A 25,291-nucleotide genomic window follows, 5' to 3' on the forward strand; every position below is an offset into this window, starting at 1 on the left:
TCCATGTCCAGTTCTAACTGTTGCTTCCTGACCTGCATACAAATTTCTCAAGAGGCAGATCAGGTGGTCTGGTATTCCCATCTCTTTCAGAATTTTCCACAGTTTATTGTGATCCACACAGTCAAAGGTTTTGGCATAGTCAATAAAGCAGAAATAGATGTTTTTCTGGAACTCTCTTGCTCTATGATCCAGCAGATGTTGGCAATTTGATCTCTGGTTCCTCTGCCTTTTCTAAAACCAGCTTGAACATCAGGAAGTTCATAGCTCTAGTATTAAGCAGTCCTGGACTCCTTTCTCCATTAAAAAAATTTATTTATATATATATATATATAAAATATATAAAGATAAAAACATTATCTATGAAAACACTTTCTTTTACCTAAAAACTCCATTTCTTTTCTCCTGATTTTAAAAAATCCAAAGTACCAACGGAGCTGCCCACAAGCACAAATACCAAACTGTGGAGGAAGCAGACAGGTGGAAGTCAGTCTTGGTCATCTTTTATCCCTGAGCTCCCTTGTCTGACTTAAACTTTCAGCAAAAAGGGAATATGGTTTTTGTGTTTTGTCAAGAGCAAGGACAGAGCACTGTTTCAACACCATCCCCTCCCCCGCCCTAAACATCTCTCTGTCCAGAGCTGTCAGCGCCCAAGGGGAGGAGGGCATGAATCAGGCAACACCTCTGTTGGCAATCTGAGCTCCCAGGGCACCCAGCCTGCTACAGATATCTAAAATAATTCTACTTCATTTATTGAGCCACTGTTATTCTGCCAGCTACTTCAAGGAAATCCTATACATCCAACAGCTGACCAAATCCCTGCTTCAAGAAAAATCTCAGAGATAATGATCAGGTCTGTTTCCAAAGACAGCTGAGAGAGAGCTGTCCGAATCTCAGCGTGGGCTCAGTGCTGGACATAGCTGAACAGGATCAGAATGGGGAAATGTGGACAACTTTTGAGTCATGCCTCAAGTCATTCTTTGGAATGGAGCTTTACAATTTTGATTGAATAGGACCAATCAGAAGTCCTAAAACTCAAATGCCTTCTTTTACCCAAATTTCTGTCTCTCTTTCCAAGGAGGGACAGGGGGGGTGGGTTGGTGGAACCAGCAATTACTAGTAGTGATGGAGCATGAATCTGACTATCATGTGACGTATCTAGGTGTTTTCTAAATTCTTTAAATTTTTGGCTGTGCCTCATGGCACACAGGATCTTAGTTCCCTGACCAGGGATTGAACCCTTGCCCCTTGAACTGGAAGCACAGGTTCCAGTCACTGGACCACCAGGAAAGTCCCTAGGTGTTTTATTTTAAACCAAATCCAAATACTCCATTGGGGCTAGTTAAGTTGGTGATCAGTTGCTAAGTCGTGTCTGATTCTTTGCAATGGCAAGGACTGCAGCATGCCAGGCTTCCCTGTCCTTCACTATCTCCTGGAGTTTGCTCAAATTCAAGTCCACTGAGTCTGTGATGTTATCTAACCATCTCTGTCCTCTGCCACCCCCTTCTCTTTTTTACTTTGTCTTTTCCAACATCAGGGTCTTTTCCAATGAGTCAGCTCTTCACAACAGGTGGCCAAAGTATTGATGCTTCAACTTTAGCATCAGTCCTTCCTATGAATATTCAGCATTGATCTTCTTTAGGATTGACTGGTTTGATTTCCTTGCAGTCCAAGGGACTCTCTCAAGAGTCTTCTCCAGCACCACAATTCAAAAGCATCAACCCTTCAGCACTCAGCCTTTTTTACGGTCCAATTCTCACATCCATACATGACTACTGGAAAAACCATAGCTTTGACTATATGTACCTTTGTCAGCAAAGTGATGTCTCTGCTTTTTAAAGCACTGTCTAGGTTTGTCACAGTTTTCCTTCCAAGGAGCAAGCATCTTTTAATTTCATGGCTGCAGTCACTGTTGTAGTGATTTTGGAGCTCAAGAAAATAAAATCCGTCACTGCTCCCACTTTAGCCTCTACGATTGGCCATGAAGTGATGGGACCAGATGCCATGATCTTCGTTTTTTTAAATGCTGAGTTTCAAGCCAGCCTTTTCACTCTCCTCTTACAACCTCATCAAGAGGCTCTTTAGTTCCTCTTCGCTTTTCTGCCATAAGGGTGGTGTCATCTGCATATCTGAGGTTGTTAATATTTCACCCGGCAATCTGGAATCCAGCCTGTGATTCATCCAGCCTGGCATTTCACATGATGTACTCTGCATATAAGTTAAAGAAGCAGGGTGATGATATACAGCCTTATCATACTCCTTTTAATTTTGAACCAGTCCGTTGTTCCATGTCCAGTTCTACTTGTTGCTTCTTGACCCACATACAGGTTTCTCAGGAAACAGTAAGGTGTTCCGGTAGTCTCATCTCTTTAAGAATTTTCCACAGTTTGCTATGATCCACAAAGGTTTTTATGTAGTCATTGAAGCCGAAGTAGATGTTTTTCTGGAATTTCCTTGCTTTCTCTATGATCTAATGAATGTTGGCCATTTGATCTCTGGTTCCTCTGCCTTTTCTAAACCCAGAATGTACATTTGGAAGTTCTTGGTTCACGTACTGCTGAAGTCTAGCTTGAAGGATTTTGAGTATTACCTTTCTGGTATGTGAAATGACTGCAATTGTAGGTTAGTTTGAACTTTCTTAAATAGCTAAGTAGAAGCAACATTTATTTTTTTTTTAATTTTATTTTAAACTTTACAAAATTGTATTAGTTTTGCCAAATATCAAAATGAATTTGCCACAGGTATACATGTGTTCCCCATCCTGAACCCTCCTCCCTCCTCCCTCCCCATACCATCCCTCTGGGTCGTCCCAGTGCACCAGCCCCAAGCATCCATAAACAGAGGTACAGAAATTGGCTTTGGGAGGAAGAGAGAAGAATAAATGGCAAATCTGGGAGGAATCAGCGGGCTACAACCCAAATACTAGGAGTTTACTGAAAGTATTTCTCCTGGACTGCAAACATCCCACTCTCATCAAGCTTACTGAGGGTCATTTTTTTAGTAAGTCCTCCTTCCAATGAAAAATAAAATCTGAAACGAAGCAGCTTTCTTCCCCCAAAATGGAACGCTTAGCAGTCATTAAATCTAAAACTCCACATGGATGCCAACTGTGATATGAATCACAAAGGACATTTCTTTGAACTCAACCACCAGCATATACCTTTTCAAAATGTCCTGAAAATTCTGTTTCTATTTAATTTCAGGGACACCAGCTGCTCCCTCTGGTGGCCAAGCACAGCTTTCATTTCCCCAGGATACCACCAAAAGCAGATTTCCAAACACATGGAACTAATGGGAGAAAAAGAATCCTACTTCTTGAAATTAGGAGGAAAAATGGTGTGGACAAAAGGGCAATAAGTCAACTGTCAAAGTGGATTTTTCCAAGCTGCAGGCACAACCTTCAAGATCTCTGAGTTAGTACTGTTCAGAAACCTGACCACTGGATTGCACAATTTCCTAGGCACGTTTATTTAGAACATTTTTATCAAGCAGGAGGATATTAACCAATGATTTAAAAAATATTAGGGTGATAATGAGACGATGCCAAAAAAAAAAAAACCAAAACAGTAATTCTTTCTTTAAAGAACAGTTAATGAATCAAATTATTTGCAAGAGTTTCTTGCATTAGCAACCACCCAGATGGCTAAGTGTGCGCTACCCGGAGACAAAAATGTTCATTTCCATCACTGTTTCCATTAGATTTTCTGAAGTGAATGAGAGTTGCCTGGCAGCTGATAATTCAGCTCTCCAATTGCTCACTGCATTCTCTTCATTAAAGTTTCTATTTACGGTTTCTTCAAAGGACAAAAAAAAAATCCGTGCTAAAAAGGAAACAATGAAGTAAAATAGAAATGAACCATCTAGAAAGAAAACTCTTTTAGAAAAGGAAAGGGGAAAAAAAAGAGAATAGGTTTTTTAAAGGTCTGGATTTTCTTTTCTGATCACAGAGGGGAGGGCTTTATGTAGTAGAGATTTGCTGTGTTAATTCTGACACAGCCTTAACTGCTCAAACTCCCCTCCTAGGATACATCTTTAGATAAGCAAAACTATGAATTATCTTGGCTTCTCTCAAAAACGTAAAGTGCATCTAAAAAGCTATGAAAACATCTTTAAAAATTATTTTAATGGTCTTAAAAGCAGAAATTGGCACTCTTTCGGTAGAAAGTTAGATGAGAAGCAATTTCAGCTTTGCAGGCCACGTGATCTCTTGTCGCAGCTACTCACCTCTGCCAGGGAAGCATGGTCAGCAGCCACAGACAGTGCGCAGACAGTACCTAAGCGAACGGGTGTGTCTGTGTTCCAACGAAACTTGATTTATATAAACACTGAAATCTGAAGTCCATATACTTTTCACATGTCATGAACTATTCTCTTGAATTCCTCCCCCCAACTATTTAAAAATGCAAAAATCATTCTCAGCTTGTGGTCATGGAAAACAGGTTGGTTGACCAGATTCACCCCTACAGGCTGCAGTCTGCCCACCACCACTGTTTTAAACCTACACCTTTGATTGAAAAAGAGTAGTCATTGTGGGGTCCAGACTTCAAAAGGAGCTAGAACATTTATATAAACCATGTGGAATCTGAAAAAGTTCCAATTGGAATCTGAAAGTTCCAAATGACCTACATACCTCTTTCTCTCCCCCTCCTCCCCTCCCTCCTTCCCTTTCTCTGTCCCTCAAACATGCCTCCCCTGAAATGAGAGGTCTGAGCTGGTGCCCTGCTCCCAGGCAGCGAGTCATACCTGCTCTTTGATTTCTTGGAGCTTCCGGCTCTGCTCTCTGATATCATGGAGGAGCTGCAGTGCTTTGTCGTCCTCTTGGGACACCTCCATCCGTGCTTGCTCCAAACTTCGCTTTAAGCTCTGCAGAAAGCAAAAATTTTTAATAGGGATGCCCCGTGGATCCTGCTCTAGTTGAAAAGATTCATTAAAGGAGCTGCAGGCTGCTTCGCAGACACCAAGACGGTTTCGGGTGATGGACCCACGACGACAGCTTCCAGTGGGTTGATGAATTCCAGGTTTCATCCTGCAAAATCCCCTGGTTCAAGAAAACATCATCTCAAACTCCTTGGGACCTCATGGATCCGGCCTGAAAGTGCAGCCACCTGTCTCCTACCTGGCCTAGCAGATACTTACTTGTATGTACAGGACTGAAAACTAGCAAGATCCCCTGGCCATGGAACCATCACTGGAATGGATACAAAGTCTCTTCTGGAATATCAGTGATTCGAGGGCTGTCAAGTATATCTCCCCTTTTCAAAGTAGCAATGACTTCACTCTCTGCCCGGGTATCATTTAGGACTCCAAGCAATCTATTTCCACCTCCTGGCTTACGTTTCCTGGACACCTTTCATCCATAAGGTTCCCTTAATGCTTCAGTAGCACTGAAATATATATCTGAAATACATAGCTGAATAACTTCACCCACCACTGAAAGGCAGCCAAATCTGGAATGGAAACATAGCAGTTATTCTTAATCAGCCACGTTCTATAGATTTCCTCTCCCTTGTGGAAAAAACACTTGAAAAATGTGTGATTCAACTTCTTAAGACTGTACATTAAGAAACACCTGAATGAAAATTTTTAACGAGACAATGGAGAAGACAGTCTACTCTTGTGAAGGAAAGAAAAAAAAAGTCACATGGTAAAAAATGACAAAAGGGTCTGGGTTTTAAAGCCTGAGTTTTCTTGTTGCTATGCTGGTTCTAGGCGATAGAAAGTGGATTTGGGGCAAATTCAAAACATATTTTCTTGCCCTTATTTGGAGCTTGGTTCCTGAGGCTGATCATGTAGGACACGAGGTAGACCACAGAGGTTGGGATGGGAGATGTGAGACCCTCTGCAAGGCCATCTACGTTTGTCTCCAGGCTCCTACCTGGACTCTCTGAGCCTGACCTCCTGTCTCCAGGCCCTCACACCTGGCGCACGCTACTCTGCACATCACAGGTCCTGCTCGTGCGTCCTGCCTCTCTATTCTCTGCCCCTGACTGTGACGTGCCTCATGATGCTGTCATGAAACAGGATGAGACACACACGACAGGAAGTGCCACCTCCGAGGGAAGGGGGCTTTGGGGGGAAGGCTCACACTGCATTCTGTGATGTAGGTAGCAAGGTCCTGCTCCAGGAGGGATCTCTGAGTCTCAGAGGCCTTCAGCTCCACCTCCTTCTGACTAAGCACAGCCTCCACCTCTGACACTCTCCGATGTAACCGGGTCATTTCCTGCTCCATCTGAAATAGACACAGCAACATGTTAAAAAAGGCCCGTGGGGGGTTCGTTAGGCGTAATCTCGTCTCAAGCCACCTCCGAAACCACCTGGTGGTCCCGGCTGGCACTAACTCGCCAAAAGGTTAGGCTGGAAATACCATGGTTTCTTCGCCTGGGAGCACACCGGTCTTCGCAAGGACAGTCACCAATGCTAAGTCACTCCTCTCATGCAAGGCTGGGTTCACACTCGATCACTTCTCTAACCCAGTAAGCGAGGAGGCCACAATCACCATTTTTTTCACCTGTTTGTTTTTTGGGTTGGGTTTGGTTTTTTTTGCAGATGTCAGTTTAATTTTATCCCAAATCCATCTTGATCCCCCCCATCTCCTTGCAAAGATCTACAGGACAAATCCAGGACAGGGCAAGGAGATATGGACTCGTCTGTACTCTTGGGAGTCCCAGGCAAGAAGTGACTCTTACGAGCTTCCAGAGAACTGCCTCTGGGCAGGAACAGTGAGCGTTAAGAGACGATGAGCATAATCAACACAGTGGCTGCAGTTACATAGGCAGGAGTTTCTAAGGACTAGGAAGAGAGACTTCGCATCACTCAAAGCAGATGGGATGCATCTCGGCCACAGGTGAGGACCCGCGCCACCTGCCGGAAGACGCAGACATCTGGGTGGGTCATGCTGAGGAACGGGCCGCTTTATATCCAGGGCCTCCTCTGGTTAAGATTTAAAGGATTTACGGCAGCGTCAAGGCCCGAATTCATCTCCCTCTGAGCTGCCGGAGGCGCGACTTCAGCCCGGGAAGGATCAGGTGGCTCGGTGCCAGCGGCGGCCCCGGGCAGGTCCCTCGGCATATATTGACGGGAGGATCCTGCAGCAAGGAGGGAGGCCAGCTGTGGAAATAAATACCTTGTGACACTTGTCCTGCGAGTCTTGCAGCTCTTTGCTTTTGATAAGAAGTTTCTTTTCCATGGAGCTAGTCTTGGCAGGGGAGTCCAGACTTGATACAACAGACCTGGATGGAAGAAAACCAATGTCAAGGTGAAGGGCGGGGATGGGCCAAAAATAATAAAAATTTTTAAAAATGAAACTACAGGCGAATTTGGGACTAGCAGATGCAAACTATTATGTACAGAATGGAAAAACAATAAGATCTTACTGGAAAGCACAAAGAACAGGATATATTCAATATCCTGTAATAAACTATTATGGAAAAGAATATGTATATATATATGTATATTGGTATTACTGAGTTACTTTGCTGTACTGCAGAGATTAGCACAAACTGTAAATCAACAACACTTCAATAAAATAAATGTTAAAAGAAAAGAAACTATAGTAGAGACCAAGGCCTGCCAGCATCCTTGGCCATCAAAAGAGCTGGCTCAAGCAGCTTCTAATGATATCATGACCATGAGGCAGAGAGGTAGATGGAACCAAGAACACTGGAAGCAGGAGGATCCAAGTGTAAATTTAGTTACCACTGACCTGAGGCAATAATTTGGCCTCCCTGAGCCTCCGTTTCCTTTTCTAGGAGGTAGAATGATAATAAAAGGACCTACCACAACAGGAGAGAATGAACACTAAACACAGTGTTGTGCCTGCACAGCTTCCTTTACTCTTTCATTCAACGGGTATGTGCTGTGCACCTACTGTTCCAGAAACCTTTCCAGGCGCTGGAACAGCAGCAGTCAAGACAGACACAGTCCTTGGACTCCTGGAGCTGACACTCACGGAGGGCATGCAGAGTACATCAGGCAGACACACGAACTAAAAAGGTTAATAGATGATGCCAGAGAATGAAACTGGGTGACGTGCTATGACAGAGGAAATGGATCAGGGGCCTGTTTCTCCGAGCAGTGACATCTCAGCTGACACTTGAAGAATGAGAAGGTGCTGGCCTTCCAAAGCTCTGGAAGGAAGCAAGCTCCAGGGAACAGGGATAAAGGATGCAGAGGTCCTGACACAAGGTTGAGTTAACACAGCAAGTGGCCACTGTTTTCAGTTAACTATATTGACCAAACTGTTGTCTATTCCATCCCTAAGCTAGCCAGTTTGATTCTGCTTCATTTTATACAAACAGGTAACACTTACTGGTGCTTCCCTGGTGGCTCTGTGGTAAAGAATCTGCCTGCAATGCAGGAGACCCAGATTTGATCCCTAAATCAGGAAGATCCCCTGGAGGAAGTCATGGCAACCCACTCCAGTATTCTTGCCTGGAAAATCCCTTGGACAGAGGAGCCTGGTGGGCTACAGTCCATAGGGTTGCAAGGAGTTGGACATCACTGAAGCGACTGAGCATGCATGAACACTTACTACGCTGGGCTAAATAAAGTCCCTCCACCAAGGTGTCCATGTCCTAATCTCTGGAGCCTGTGGATCTGTTACCCAATGTGGCAAAGGGGGCTTTGCAGATGTGATAATGTTAAGAATTTTGATGGCAAGGATATCCTGGATTATCAGAGTAGGCCCAATGTAACCACAAGGGTCTTTTCAGTATGGAAGCAGAGGGAGACTTCCCTGGTGGTCCAGTGGTTAAGACTCTGCCCTTCTACTGTGGAGGCCACAGGTTCAAACCCTGGTTGGGGAACTAAGATACTGCATACTGCACAGTGAGGCCAAAAACAATTTTTTTAAAGATGGAAGCACAGAAAGGGAGGAGATGGGATGACAGAAATAGGGTCAAAATCAGCAACAGACTGGAAGATGCTACGTCGTCGGCTTTGAAGACAGAGGAAGGGGCCACGAGCCAAGGAAACTGGACAGCCTCTAGAAGTTGGGAAAAGCAAGGAAACTGATTCTCTCCTAGAGGATATCCAAACAGTGTAGCCTTGTAAACCCTGCTTCTAGTCCAGTAAAACCCATCTTGGACTTCTGACCCCCCAAAATATAAGGTAATACGTTTGCATTGTTGTGAGCCTCTAAATTTGTGGTCACTTGTTACAGCAGCCATAGGCTCATACACTTACTGAGTGCTGACTCGATGTGCACAGTTCTGTCCTAAAGCGAGGCATGTTTTAACTCTTTAGTCTCCCTAGCAGCTGTATAAGACAATTTATTATTCTCATTTTATAGATGAGGAAACTGAGTTTAAGTAACCTGCCACATGAGCAGGGAACCTAAGTAATCTGCCAGCTAATAAACTGTTTCTGTTGGTCCCAGTAGAGAACTGGGGTAGAGACTGAGGATGTATCAAATGTATCTCTCAGGATTTTATCACAAAAATAATGTAGTGTGGCCTCCTGAGAACAGACTAGAAGGATGCTCTCCACAAGGACACACTTTCCCACACACATACACAAAATTCACATACCCTGCCTCATACCTAAAAGCAGTTAATTTTTGTGGGTGGAGATGACAGTTCTTATTTGGGGAGGTTTCCCTCAGTGGTCAGCACCCTAGGCACAAACGCTGAGGCTGGTGAAGTGCAGGGCCAGAGCAGTAGCCAGCAAAGGTTCTTATGCTCTGAGGGACGTATGGCAGAGCCCACCACTGCTCTGTTGTCCCACCTATGTCACCTTGGTAACAGGTTGCAGGAGCTGGTTGTCAATGAGCACTGGTATCTTACCAGCAGGTCAAAGTTCTGCTTTCCAGTGCCCCACACCCTACTTCCCTAAGTAAAAGAGGTCAGTTCCCTGCAGCAACTCAGCAGCTCTCTCTCCCTGCAGCTCCTGGCCAGACGACAAGGGCTGGCATAATGGTGCTGGTTCACTAAACCCCAATGACAGCTCCCAATACACACTCTGGGCCAGCCAAGTGAGTTGACACGCCGAGTCAGGCAGCTCTGTTCAAAATCTGACTTTGTAACTCACTCACCATGTGAGCTCTCTGAACCTCAGTTTCCTCATCTGAATAATGGGAATAATTCTCAACCTAATTCCAAGAGTTCTCATGAGGCTTAAGTGAGACCTCCTCCATGGGAGGTCCTTATCACTGTGCTTGGCATCTCATGAGGGTTCAATAAATGTCAACCATTCTACTATCATTGTGGTTTTATCATTACTACCCCTGCAACGGCGTGAACTGCACATGCCTCAGAGGCCTAAAACCCTTGCTTCAAACAGTAAAACTCAGCAGGCTGAATTTGCCCCATGCTATCATCCACATTAGAACAAATGTTGATTATTCACACAAATGGGCAATGGGAACTGAAATCCAGAAATAAATTTTTTTTTTTAATCTCACTTTGGGCTAAAAATTTTAACCAAGTTCTGCTCCTCTAACTGGCCTATTTTCTACCTAAATTCAGTCAGTTCAGTTCAGTTCAGTTCAGTCCAGTCTCTCATTCGTGTCCGACTCTTTGTGACCCCATGAATCGCAGCACGCCAGGCCTCCCTGTCCATCACCAACTCCCGGAGTTAACTTAGACTCACGTCCATGCAGTCGGTGATGCCATCCAGCCATCTTATCCTCTGTCGTCCCCTTCTCCTCCTACCCCCAATCCCTCCCAGCATCAGAGTCTTTTCCAATGAGTCAACTCTTCGCATGAGGTGGCCAAAGTATCGGAGTTTCAGCTTTAGCATCATTCCTTCCAAAGAAATCCCGGGGCTGATCTCCTTCAGAATGGACTGGTTGGATCTCCTTGCAGTCCAAGGGACTCTCAAGAGTCTTTAACACCACAGTTCAAAAGCATCAATTCTTCGGCGCTCAGCCTTCTTCACAGTCCAATTCTCACATCCATACATGACCACTGGAAAAACCATAGCCTTGACTAGACGGACCTCTGTTGGCAAAGTAATGTCTCTACTTTTCAATATGCTGTCTAGGTTGGTCATAACTTTCCTTCCAAGGAGTAAGAGTCTTTTAATTTCATGGCTGCAATCACGATTCAGTCAAAACACATACAAACACAAACTTACTTTTTTTTTTAATCTGAGATGAAATGGGTTGCTTGAAGGTATGGCCTTGATTTGACTTTGCCATTTCTTCCTGATGTTATTCTGGTGGGTGGGCTGGAGAAGAAGACCCAGACCACCAAAGGAGGGAAGGATGACCCACAGACAGGGTCCTTCTTAGTCCTTCAGTCATCAGAAGTCACACACATGTCACTAAGTCACCTGCACTGACATCAGTCAGGGATGACGAGAGAGGACACAGCTCTCTAGACCTGAGCACTGAACCAGCACCCTTGGAGGAAAACAGTAGCGTGGGTGCACAATGATGGGAGGGGAGATGGCTCTCAAGACTTGATGACAAGTGGAGGGCAGGCTCCAGAGGAGTATAAAGTGCACCCCTGTGGGTACAAAGCTCATTGCTATTTACCCAAAAATTAGTGTTTCTAGGTCAGCTGTTAATGGGGCCCAGAATCAGGGAGATGCTCAGGCCCTCCCCCTGCCAGCAGCCATGGGAGATGACACACCAGCCTCTCCCCATCACCCAAGGTCCGACTCCCTCATTCTGCTATTTTGATGCTTGACAAATGTTCATTGTTTAGCCATTCTAAGTACAGCAATTAAGGACTCTTCAGAATAAAGGTGCTAAAAGAAATCTTTTTTTTTTTTAGAATAAAAATTACATTAAAAAAAAAAAAAGCTATGGTAAGTCTGCAGTGACTCAACTCAGCTTGTAGCAACAATCCCATAAACAGTCATGGGGTTGGAGGATGAGGCTGGGGGGTGAGGACAGAAGGGGGAAAGGTCACTGCAGCTTGGTCCTTCCCCTGGTCCTTAGCTCGGCTACACATTAGAATCACCCGAAGAGCTTTTTAAAAATTACTGATGTCAGGATATCTCTGGTGGTCCAATGGCTAAGACTCTGGGTTCCCAAAGCAGGTTCAGTTCCTGGTTAAGGAACTAGATCCCACATGCCACAACTAAGATCCAGAGCAGCCCAATAAATAAAAAAAATTATTGATGTCCGGCAGTAAAAACACTTTGTGTGACACTACAGTGGTGGACACATGTTATTATGTGTGTGCGTGCTCAGTCATGACTGATTCTTTATGACCCCATGGACTGTAGCCCGCTAGCCTACTCTGTCCATTGGGTTTCCCAGGCAAGAATACTGGAGTGGGTTGCCATTTCCTCCTCTAGGGGATGTTCCCGACCCATAGAACGCACACCACCAAGAGTGAACCCTAAGGTACACAGGGACTCTGGGTGATAATGACATCTCATTGTAGGTTCATTCTGGTGGCGGATGTTGATAATGGGGAGGCTGCGCATATGTGGGGGTAGGGGGTGAATGGGAAACCTCTGTACCTCTTGTTAATACTGCTATGAACCTAAAACTGTTCCTAAAAAAAAAAAGATATCCAGGGCCCAACTAGAGTAATTAAATCAGAGACAGAGAGACTGGGAGTGGGGCCCAGGCAACGCCATTTTTATTAAGCTCCCGGGTGAGTCTAATGTGCAGACAGGCATGAGAACCATGGTGCTAATTAGAAAAAAGTATCTGTGATTTAAGGTCCAGGTATTCAAAGCTCACAGCTTGGCCACCCCCAGTATTTGGTTCCTGGTGACACTTTGGCCAGGCAATTTATTAATGGTGCATTTTGATCATTCTTTGAGTACAAACACAATTTTGAAGTTAATCATGGTGAGCAATGAGTTTCAAAAAAATGTACAGATTTCAGACAATGATTAAAGACCACTCCTATCCACTCATTCTTAATAAGTCAATATACTGTTTTCATGAATTTCTAAGAAGGAACCATCCTAGAGAGAGATATGGCTTAACATATTTGCATTCTATTTATTTTTCATGTAGACACTTAAGCCAATTAAATGACAGGTGTCAATGGTAAGTAAGCTCTCAATATGTATTTCTTTCTTGCTGGTTTAAAATCATCCTGAAAAGTACCATTTCATAAAAGGTAGTAATATTTAAAGAGCTGATGCTACTCTTGCTTTAAGAGAAGGAAAGTACAAAAAGTCCTGTAATTGGCTGTAACTCTAAAGTTATGAGAGATGCAGACAGAATTGCTGTAAAGAAATTATATATTTCTGTTGACCATGAAATGGGACACGATCTACCTGCTAACTTAAGAACTGCCAGAATTCTCCTCTGTTCTCAAAATTCTCAAACTTCAACAGACACAGGCATGCCTTGTTTTCCTGTGTTTTTTTTGCTTGATTGAACTTCACAGATACTGAGATTTTTTTACAAGGAGAAAGTCTGTGGCAACCCTATGTTAAGCAAGTTTATTAGCATTTTTCCAAGAGCATTGCTCACTCCCTGTCTCTGTCACATTTTGGTAACTCTCACAGTTTTCAAACATTTTCACTATATTATTTTATTTGTTATAGTGATCTATGGTCAGGATCTTTGATGTTACAATTGTAACTTGTTTGGGTCACCACAAATCATACCCATATAAGACAGTGAACTTAATAAATGTTGTGTGCGTTCTGACTGCTCCCCCTACTGGCCTTTCCCAATATCTCTCCCTCTCCTGCTACTGCTAAGTCACTTCAGTCCTGTCCAACTCTGTGCGACCCCTAGGGCCTCCCTATTCCCTGAGTCACAATACTAAAATTAGGCCAATGAATAACCCTACAAGGGCCTCTAAGTGGTCAAGTGAGAGGAAGCATCACAGCTCTCTCACTTGAAGATGCAGGCATAAAGAACAGACTTTTGGACACAGTCAGGGAAGGAGAGGGTGGGATGATTGAGAGAATAGCATTGAAACATATACATTCAGTTCAGTTCAGTTCAGTCACTCAGTCGTGTCCGACTCTTTGTGACCCCATGAATTGCAGCACGCCAGGCCTCCCTGTCCATCACCAACTCCTGGAGTTCACTTAAACTAACGTCCATCGAGTCGGTGATGCCATCCAGCCATCTCATCCTCTGTCGTCCCCTTCTCCTCCTGCCCCCAATCCCTCCCAGCATCAGAGTCTTTTCCAATGAGTCAACATATACATTACCATATGTAAAACTGATAGCCAGTGGGAATTTGCTATATGACACGGGGATCCCAAAGCCAGTGCTCTGTGACAACCTAGAGGGGTAGGATGGGGAAGGAGGTGGGAGGTAGGTTCAAGAGGGAGGGGACATATGTATACCTACAGCAGATTCATGTTGATGTACGGCAGAAACCATCACAATATTGTAAAGCAATTATTCCTCCAATTAAAAAATTTTTTTAAAAAGCTAGAAATGATTAAGCTCCATGAGAAAGGCATGTTAAAAGCCGAGACTGGCTGAAAGCTAAGCTTCTTGAACACAGTTAGCCAAGTTGTGAATGCAAAGGAAAAGTTCTTGAAGGAAATTAAAAGTGCTCCTTCAGTGAACACATGAATAATAAGAAAGCAAAACAGCCTTCTTGCTGATGTGAAGAAAGTTTTAACAGTCCAGATAGATTAAACCAGCCACAGCACTCCCCTAATTAACCTAATCCAGAGCAAGGCCCTAACTCTCTTCAATTCTGTGAAGCTAAGAGAGGTGAGGAAGCTGCAGATGAAAAGTCTAAAGCTAAGAGAGGTTGGTTCATGAGGTTTAAGGAAAAGAGTGGTGTCTCCACAACAAAGTTACAAGGTGAAGCCACAAGGGCTGATGTAGAAGTTGCAGCAAGTTATCCAGAAGATCGAGCTAAAATAATTAACTTAAAATAATAACCAACAACAGGTTTTCAACGTAGACAAGCAGCCTTATACTAGAAGAAAATACCATCTAGGACTTTCATAGCTAGAGAGGAGAAGTCAATGCCTGGCTCCAAAGGATGGGTCGGCTCTCTTGTTAGGGTTTAAAGTAGCTGGTGACTTGAAGTTGAAGCCAATGCTCATTTCTCATTCCAAAAATCCCAGAGCCTTTAAGAATTATGATGAATCTACTCTTTGCTGATACTATATATAAAATAGATAAGTAATTAGAACATACTGTATAGCACAGGGAACTCGACTCAAAGCTCGGTGGTGACCTAAATGGGAAGGAAATCCAAAAAAGAGGGGATATATGTGTACCTAGAGCTGATTTACTTTGCTGTACAGCAAAAAGTAACACAACATTGTAAAGTAGCTATTCTCCAATAAAAATTTTAAAAATTAAAAAATAAATCTACCCTGCCTGTGCTCTCTAGAACAACAAAGTTGGAATGACAGCGCATCTGTTTACACGTGGTTTTAGATAGTGATTCCGTATCTATTCCATAGATACCGATGCCTCTGATGGGCCTGGGCAAAGTGAACTGAAAATCTTCTGGAAAGGATTCACCATTCTATTAATAGATGCCATTAAGAACATTTGTGATTCATGGGAAGAAATCAAAATATCAACATGAGCAATCAATTTCACGAGCCGATTCCAATCCTCATGAATGACATCGAGAGGTTCAAGACTCCAGTGGAGGAAATAACTGCAGATGTGATGGAAACAGCAAGAGAACTAGAATTAGAAGTAGAGACTGTAGAGGTGTCTGAATTGCTGGAATCTCACAATAAAACTTTAACAGATTAGGAGTAGCTTCTTATGGATGAGCAAAGAAAGTGATTTCTTGAGGTGGAATCTACTCCTGCTGAAGATGCTGTGAAGACTGTTGAAATGACAACACAGGATTTAAAATATTACATAAAGTTAGTTGAAAAAGCAGCAGCAGAGTTTCAGAGGATTAACTCCAAGTTTGGAAGAACTTCTACCACGGGTAAAATGCTGTTAAATAGCACTGCATGCTACATAGAAATCATTCATGAAAGGAAGAGTCAATCAATGTAGCAAACTTCACTGTCATCTTAGTTTAAAAAACTGCCACAGCCACCCCAGCCTTCAGCAAACATGACCCTGATCAGTCAAGCCATCAGCATGGAGGCAAGACCCTGCACCAGGAAGAAGGTTATGACCCACTGAAGGTTCACACAATGGTTAGCTTTTTTTAGTAATAAAGTATTTTTTAATTAAGGGATGTAGACTGTTTAGACATAATGCTATTGCACACTTAAAAGACTATGGTATACCATAACTTTTTATATGCACTGGGAAACCAAAAAATTTGTGTGACCTGTTTTATTGCAATATTCACCTTACTGCAGGTAATACTGCCATATCTCCAAGGTATGCCTGTATTTTCTGACCACCTTATACAAGTGTAAAATAGATAGAAAAGATATATATACACACATATATCCCTTATATATATATAAGGGAGAATATAAAAGCCCTGTGATCCCAAGGTAAGTATGTTCAGACCAGTGGTTCTCAACTGGGCGATTTTGCCTCCAACAGGACACATGCTAATGTCTGGAGACTTTTTTGATTTTCGTGACTAGGGATGGGAGTGCTATTAACATCAAGTGGGTAGAGGCCAGAGAAGCTGCTCAACCATTCTACAACACACATGACAACCCCCCACAAAAAGAATTATCTGGCCCAACATGTCAATAGTGCCAGGCTGCAAAACTCTTCTGTGAAGGCTATCCACTTAAGAAGTCACAATTCTTGTCCTCAAAGAAGTAGGAGTGTAGGAGAGAGAATTAATGCCACCACCTTTGTCATCAATAATAAGGCCCATTTACTGAGCCCTACATCAGGCAGTGTGTTTGGTTCTTTATGGATGACCGAACTGAATCCTCCCAACAATCCTCTAACGAGGGTATTATTAGCATCCTGTGGCACTGAGGCCAAGGAAAAGCTAACCCTGTGGCCTCTGTGTTCTCCTACTAACCATATTCTGATGATAGGAGTGCAGGTGAATGTCAGAAGAGCTGGGTGTTGGTTCAAAATTGGGTTCTACAAGTCATGGGAATCTCAATTCTGCTACTTGTTGGCTGGATGGCCTTGGACAAACCGAAGAAAACTGCCACAGAGACCCAGAGGAGTGAAGTCAAAGAAGACACAGAAATGGACCATGCAAGGGAAGGTAACTTCTACCCATGACTAGTTTCATGCAATGCTGGGAGGGTGACTCCAAGCCCAGGACAGCTTAGGTACCCAAGAACATCCATATGCCAAGTCAGTCCACAGCCACCTCCCAGAAATGGTTCACTTCACGTACAAGAGCAACTCTTCCTCCATCATTTGGTGGCTCGGGGGTGGGGGTGGGGGAGTGGGGGTTGGGTAATTAAACAGGAAACAGTACAGACTTGAGAGGCCCAGGTTGGTTCATGCTCTAGGCTTGATGCTAATAAAAGAACATGCATCCTGCCCACACGTTGCTTGCCTACTCCTCCTGGCCACATCTCTGATACACAGCCAGTTATCCCCATGGAGAGAAAAGGCACTTCTGAGCAGAGGGTGCATGCAGCCACCCACCCACACACAGCAGTGCTGTCTCTTCAAGCACAAAGCCAAGTTTGGGCTTTCCTTTTTTCCCAGATTCTATTTTCTAGAAAAATTTACTCTGAAATCAACATCTCTTCCCAATAGACACATCTGCTTTATAATTATAGAGACCTAAAGAGTATTAATAGAGGTAATGGTGTATGACACAGAGGAAAGGTTGGCCTTGGTCATTATTGCTGCAGCAGAGAGAATATTTTCTTAAGACGTGTTTGATGTGACCTAAAAATTGCTTTTACATGTAACCTCAACATTTAAGGAAAATGGCAAAATGCAGTTTTCTTGATGTCTATAAATACCTCCCATAACACAAAAAAATATATATTTTTCTTAATAAACTATCAAAAGACAACTTCATATCAAAAAATACAATCTGTACTTCCAACCTAAAAAGAAGTGTATGTGTTGAGTTCTCTCTAATCACTACAGTAATAATTAAGATCATGTTTAAACACCAAGCCATCCATTTATTTCCTTGGGAAGATGACCTCAAGTCTACAAGACATGCCTCCAAATCACAGATCACAAATCACAGATATTCTTGAGATAACCAAGAATGGATAGTGGAGGCTAAAATGAGGGAATCAAAATTAGCTCAACCACGGGCTCTACCTTCATTGTGGCCAAAGGCACTAAAAATACATGTGAGCGCAAGATGCAATATGGTGCAAAAAATAAAACACTCATCAGCATTCTGTTCCAAAAATGTATTGGCTTTTAAGATTGAGCATTCTGAAATTTATGAACTAACTTTATAAGCTCCTTTTAAAATACACACTGGTGTCCATCATGAACACTTAGAAATACAACAGTCCCTGCCCCAACCCAATCCATGGTTTCAGTTACCCATGGTCGACTGTGGCCCAAAAATATTAAGTGGAAAATTCTAGAAATAAACAATTTATAAACTTTCAACTGAGCACTGAGATGAGCAGTGTGATGGAATCTCGCACCGCCCTGCTCTGTCCTGCCCAGGATGTGATTCATCCCTTTATCCAGTCAATCCATGCTATATACCTACTAGCTGACTCGGCTATGGGATCAACTGCTGAAACATCATAGTGCTTGTGTGCAAGTAAACCTTATTAGACTTAGTAATGGCCCCAAAGCCTAAGAGTAGTGATGTGGCAATTCTGATATTCTCTTACTGTGCCTAATTTATAAAGTAAACTATCACAGGTATGTATGTATATACAGGGGAAAAGTATATAGATAGGGTTCAGTACTATATGCTGTTTCAAGCACCCACTGGGGGTCTTGGAAGGTATTCTCAGCAGGAAAGGGGGAACTACTACCCCCAAAATACCACTCTCCTAAAAAGCTGCTTCTGAATCTAGCTAGCTTTGGGGCTTGCCAAACTCCCTTGCCAACCTACACACACACCCCATACACACACACACACACACACACACACACACACACACACAGAGCAGTGGTCTCCAGTTGAATTACAGCATATGCTTTGGAATCATTTATTAAAATTTGTGTCATTAATAAAAGCATAGTTACATGATTTCTAATATGGTCCCCATTTCTAAGCCAGTGCCTAGCTCTGCAGGTTAATTTCACTGGCATGCTACCACCTCTTGCCTGGATGGCTGCAGTAATCTAACTCTTCTCCCTGAAGCCAACTCTGCTCGTCTTCCTATCCACCAAATAATGATCAGAGGGCCCTCTGCACAATGAGAACCAGACCCTCCACATACCGACTCAAAGTTCTGCAAAGGCTTCCTGCTCATCACAAATACAGCAAGATCCAAAACCAAAGACCCTGCCTATCACTTCTCAGACCACATCTCCCATGCATGCTGAAGCTCTGGCTACTCCAGCAAGCCTGCTGTTCACTGGACACCCACAAGCTTATCCGGGCCTCGAGGACAAAAGTGCTGGTTCCCAGCCATTCCCCACCCGGGTTCAGATTTCTTCACAGCACTTCCCACCATCTGAAAACTTTCTTATCCATGAACTTACTTATCCTCTCTCTGTCTCCCTGCACAGAATGCTAGCTTTGTGAAGGCAGGGACCTTATCTGTCTTGCTCAGCCGTGCCACAGGCTTGTATTTGCTGAATGAACAAATAAACAAATGAATGAATGATGTGCCAAGCACTTCTGTGCCCTGGGCGGTCTCAGTTTAAAGGTCTCAGTGGGACAAAGAAATCCAAAATAAGAAGTGCATCAAATCAACACTGGCTTGGAAAAGCTCTCTGGTCCTTGCGGTCCTTGCACGGGAGGTGCTCAGCATTGGTTCTGGGACAACAACGTCATAAGGATACATGCTCTGTCCCATCCAGGGGACGCTCTAGCACAGTGTGGGAGTGTGACCCCCAAGCTGGACACAGTGCACGTCCGTCTCCCCCAGCATCCAGTTCCAGACCCTAAGGGAAGTAGGTCCTATCAGGAGCCTGGGGTGTGTTTTACAAAGGGTACAGGTTTAACTAATACATCATGGGCTCCATTCTGAGTAAAAACTTGGATGGAGATATCAGGACATCTGTCAGGCACCCCCATGGAGCCTGATTGTCTCAATGGGCAGAAACTAGCAAGATGTCTTTATAAAGATGAGCGAGGAAGAGAAGAAAATCCAAAGCACCCATGGGCCCATCTTCACCCCTAACTAACAACAGCAAACATGAATGAACACTCACTATGCCCCGCAACAAACCCAGCACACAGGCAAGAATAACCCCCACTTTCTACAGAAGGAAGAACTGAAGCTAAGAGGTTAAATGCCTTGTTCACACAGCTAGTGGGGCGGGGGGAGGGGGTAAAGTCTATATCCACATGATCCCAAAGCCTAGACTTGCAACAAGTGTGCAACGGTCCGTCCTGCAAAACAAAGAATGCTAGGCTTCCCTGGTGGCTCAGTAGTAAAGAATACACCTGCCAACACAGGTGACACAGATTCCATCCTTGGTCCAGGAAGATCCCACATGCCTCAGAACAACCAAGCCTGTGCTCCACAACAAAAGCAGCAACAGCAATGAGAAGCCCAAGCACTACAACTACAGAGTAGGCCAACTAGAGAAAAGCCCAGGCAGCAACAGAGAACCAGTGCAGCCAAAATAAATAAATACTGCTTATATTAGTTCTAAAGTTAAAGCTGGAAGACATGGCCATCCTCTGCCACATGCATGGCAAGTGAACTTAAGTAGTAATCCAAGCTTCTTGGTCAGTTTCTTTCTCTGTAAAATTATGGGTTACCGCTGGAATTAAATGAAAATGTTTGTCGACCCCTTAGAAGAATGTCTGGTACAGTGAATTCTCAGTAAAGTCAGCTCTTGCACCTTTATTATTAGGCTAATCCATTGATCCCACACAATCTAACTAACAGGGCCAGGGTTGTTAGAGGCAGGGCAGTGTAGTGGTACAGCCTATGGGTCTAAGTCTCAGGTCTGTAACTACCTACAAAATCTTGCTGAGCCTCTGTGTCCTCCTCTGTAGGATGGGAATAATACAGCCACCTCACACAGTTACAGTGAGACTGTGAGGACTTAATGAAACACATGTGAAAAGCCATTCAGCACAGTTCTGGGCACACAACAGATGACAGCTTCCATGAGCAGCTGTATACACTGTGCAGAAGAATTGGCATAATCCTTGACCACTTTTAATTCCATTTGACAAACGTTCATTGAAGGCCTGCCAGAGGCAAGGTTCTATTTCATGCAAAGGATGGACGACATGGTCCCCATCCTCAATGAGGGTTGAGGAGCTTGGCCAAACATAGGGCACAAAAAGGGGTGAGTGAGAAGGCAGGCTGGGGTCTTGGCACACCAGGCATGAATGCCAAGTTCGGGAGTGGTCATTAATTCTGTGCACATCGTGATGCTACAAGGTCTGAGCGGGAGAATGACATCATCCAACTTGTGCTTTGGGAGAATTCCACCCTCTGTAGAGGACAGATTAGACCAGGAAAAACCAGAGGCAGATGAATCAGTCAGGAGGCTACTGCAATGGTCCAAGCAAAACTCAATGAGTGGTGTTGGTGAGGACAGAAAAAAGGGCATATACGCAAGAGGCGCAACTTAAAAAACTTGGCAATGGATGAGATGGTGGGGGAGATGAAACACAGTTTAAGATGACTCAGTTTTCTTGCCTAGAAAGGTAGAAAAAGTGGTAGTTCCTTAAATGAGATGAGGAAAACAAAACTGCTGCCAAGCAGCTTACTGAGTGAGCAAGCGAGTCTGCTGGCGACAGGGATACTGAGATGCTAGTAGGACATCCTGGTGGTGATGAAGAGGGCACGAGGGGAGGAAGGCCAAGGGCAGGTGAGAGTCACAGCCAAAGGACTGAATGAGATCCTCCAGAACAGGCGAAAAAGACAATGAAGGTGCAGTTTAGGGGACAATGCAAAATTTCAAGGGCCTGAAACAGCCATGGAAGAGTGAGAAGGGCAGTGAAGTGGAAGGAAGGGAAAACCAAGTTCGCATAATGCAAAAGAGAAGAAAGTTTCAGACACATGTGGCAACTAATGGCATTACGTGGGGAGAGGGGCAGAAACCACTAAATTCAGTGGTTGCTGGAATCCGCGGCTTCTGAGACCGTGATTTCCATAAAGTTGGAGAGGTTGGAAAAGAGGCATTGAGTGTAGGCTATTCTTTCAGGAAGCCTGTCAGAGAAAGGAAGGTGAGAGAGGTCAGGAGACGCAAGACAAATAAAACAGAGAGAAGCAAGAGAAATTCACTTAAGAGAAGGGACAGTTGCCAAACTGGCACTGGGATTGGGAACATACAGCACCATTTAGTCAATTACTGTCTTCTTAAGGGATCCGAGGCAACCATGCAAATCAGTATGTGTAGGCCAGCAAAAAAATGCATTCGACACATCTTCTGGAGTCTAATCTTTGGGATTGGGCTGGGATCGTTTGGATTGGATTTCCTAAAGGTATCTTTAAGACAAATGAGAAGGCGGCAGAATGGTCCTGCCAGGCTTGCGAGGCAGGCACGCACAGTCTAAATAGAGAACAGAATAAGGCAAGAACAAGATGTGCTTGACTAAGAGAGAGAAGAAATTAAGCAAGAGGAGAAAACCAACACAATAACATGGAGGCAAGGGTTAGGCACCTGGTCGAGAGGACAGAGGAGTGGAAACAGCACGGAGCACTGTCTGTGTCCATGGCAGTTCCATGGGTGGAAGCTAGGGAGGGTTCTGTAACTGATTTGGGAGGTACAGATGATGCAAACCTTCATGAACCAGAGCAGATTCTGCTACTGTTCAAACAATCAAAACACAGGTAAGGCTGTCCACCTTGGGGAGGAAGCAAGTGCAATGACAGAGGTGGGAAGGAACGAAGTTTTCAAGGGAAGAGCCAATCTCACCAAGTATTTTAGTAAAAAGTAAGTAGGACTGATTGGAGAGCCCAGGCCATCTTCTGCTAGAATAAGTCTTCCCAAAATGGATAGCAGGAGGCAGTGAAATACAAAACGTAGATGTGAACAGGCATGGATCACAGAGTCATCAAGAAACTGAGAGCGGCGACCCTAAAAATGATTTGGATCAATTCACCCACAATGCTTTCTGAGCAGCTTGTCTGTGATCCACCCTAAGGGAGAGTGGAGGGCAAGGTCGAACCAGTAGCCTGTCCTCACCAAGCTTACACTCAAGCAAATAAGAACTCTCAGGGAGAGAGTGTGTGTGCATGTGTTCATGTACACACACACACACACACACACAAGCCAGGAGAGAGCCTCTAAATGAAAAGAGGAAGAAGTCATCAACATCCAAGAGCTATGAAGCCTACCTACTTGACAAACTCTCAGAAACTGAGAACAAAACCTAACCTTTCTACAGCCCATCAGTTCTCATCCCACCCTGTCCCACCCCCACTGTTCAGTCACTACCCACAACAGGCATCTGCTTCTGACAAGCATGTGAACCTGGGGACCCCATACCTATGTCCCTGTTTCTCATGTACTGCATTTATTGGCAGTCTAGCACAGTGGCTAAGAGACCCTAGAGCCACCCTGCCTGGGTTCAAGTCTCGGCTGAGCCACTGGGAGCTACATGACCTTTAGTGAGTTGCTCACCCTCTCTCCATGTCTCAGTTTCCTCACATGTAAGATGGAAATGAGGATGGTGCCTTCCTTGGGAGCTGTTGTATAGTTTAAGTGAGTTAGCCTATGTAAAGTGATTGGAGCAGAGCCTGGCAGAGCCAGTACCCTGCAAGGACGAGCGACTCTTATCTTCCTGACCACTGGAAATTCTCTCCATGTGCCTCCCCACTCACCCAAATCCACTGTCTTTTAAGAAGCTGACGCAGATACTCTACCTTCCATTAGTCTGCTTGTAAAGTCAATTCCAACACACCTATTTTCTGAGAGTCTATATTATCTTGTGCTCCAGGAAAACCAGGATGAATAAGCCCCAGCCTTGCCTTTCAGATTACAGCCCATGTGGGGAAACCAACATTCCAACAAAGATCATCACTGGACTTTGGCAAAAACTGGGAATTGGCATTACCCGTTAAGTGGCTTCCACATTAAGACTTTTTGCCTTACCGTCCTAATGCTCCTAAAGTACTTCAAAATCCAGTGCTTGCATGATATTCTCAGTCAAGGTGTTTGCTCTGTGTCCCATGAAGTATTCCACACATATATGCTCTGACTTGTTCAAATGGATGGGAAGGAACCCATTGTGGGGCTGGGCCTTCAAGTTCTGGCCCCCACCACTCCACCCCAAAAGCCACCTTTAACCTGCAGGGATATGGGAGCTGCATATCAACTTGTGGTGGATCAGGATGTTCAAGCATCTCTAGCAGAAAGTTCCCAGGGCCTGGGAAGCTGGGTTTCTGCTCTGGCATGACTTTGGACTATGATAATTATTGCTGAGTCCTTCTCACAGCTTCACATATACAGAAGGACACGTTTCATACAGACACTAGTGTAGTAGTAATAAAAGTAACAGTGGACATTCAGTGTGACTTATCCATGTGCCAGAGACTGGATTAAGTACTTTACCTATTTCATACCATCCTCCCAACAGCCCTAAGAGGCAGGTATCTCATTTTCAGGTGAAGAAAGTGACATGAAAGAGGCCCCAGTAGAGTAAGGAAGAGGCACCCCAAATTGGCCCTCTGAAAATCCAGAAAGGCACTGGTGGAAGCCATTTTTCACCCTTCCACAGTATTTGAATGGCTGGTTCCAAGAATAAATTTTCAGATCCACTTAAAAGGAAAGGAAAAAGCCCTGAATCAAAAGAGAAAGCCCCCATCCTAAAAATAGCCTATTCAGACACTGTCATCCCACGGATTCCAGTCTCATCTAGATCCCATTGGTCCTCTAAGATTTCCAACTTCTCCAAAAGCATAAAACCAGCATGTGCAAAAACTAACACAAAATGTAAAACCAACTGGCTTTTTCCTTCTAGAGTTTATACTAAAGGTTTGCAGAAATGCTTTGCTTCTAGGAAGAAGGAGAGGGACCTAAAAAAAAAAAAATCATACCCTATACTGACAGAGGAGGGAGGAGAACTGAGATCCATTATATTTTTAAACCCTTAACACACTGATTTTTGTTACTACCCCCCCAACCCCATTGTAAAATTCAGGCAGACAGAGGCTCAGAGGAACACCCAGGCATTCAGAGCTTGGGGGTTTGGTTTGGGTTATTGTTGGTTAAGAAGAAAGAGGCACCAGACACACACTCTCCAGCATGAACTTTGCCATCATTCCACCCTAGAGACAATCAGAACTCGTTTGTAGGATCTCTCCCACTCCCTCCGACTCAAGTGCAAGGAACTACCACTACAGCTCAGACTCAGAATGCTAAGATCAAGATTTTTAGTAAACTTCAGGGCTTCCCTGGTGGTCTGGTGGTTAAGAATCCGCCTTGCAATGCAAGGGACACAGGTTCAATTCCTGGTCCGGGAAG

General features: G+C 44.1%; 1 protein-coding gene across 7 annotated transcripts in view; it reads right to left on the reverse strand.

Annotated features, from left to right (window-relative positions):
- The window catches only part of CIT (citron rho-interacting serine/threonine kinase), a 175,653-nt gene that overhangs the window by 75,893 nt on the left and 74,469 nt on the right, over window positions 1-25,291 (reverse strand). For all 7 annotated transcript variants that reach the window (XM_044930176.2, XM_044930175.2, XM_044930173.2 and 4 more), the window contains exons 11-13: window positions 7,121-7,226; window positions 6,083-6,226; window positions 4,741-4,860 (exon numbers count right to left, since the gene is read on the reverse strand). In XM_044930176.2, coding sequence (XP_044786111.1) covers window positions 4,741-4,860; window positions 6,083-6,226; window positions 7,121-7,226 — 370 coding nt within the window. The remainder of the gene's footprint in view (window positions 1-4,740; window positions 4,861-6,082; window positions 6,227-7,120; window positions 7,227-25,291) is intronic.

Source organism: Bubalus bubalis, chromosome 17, assembly GCF_019923935.1.
Source record: "Bubalus bubalis isolate 160015118507 breed Murrah chromosome 17, NDDB_SH_1, whole genome shotgun sequence".
Lineage (NCBI taxonomy): Eukaryota > Metazoa > Chordata > Mammalia > Artiodactyla > Bovidae > Bubalus > Bubalus bubalis.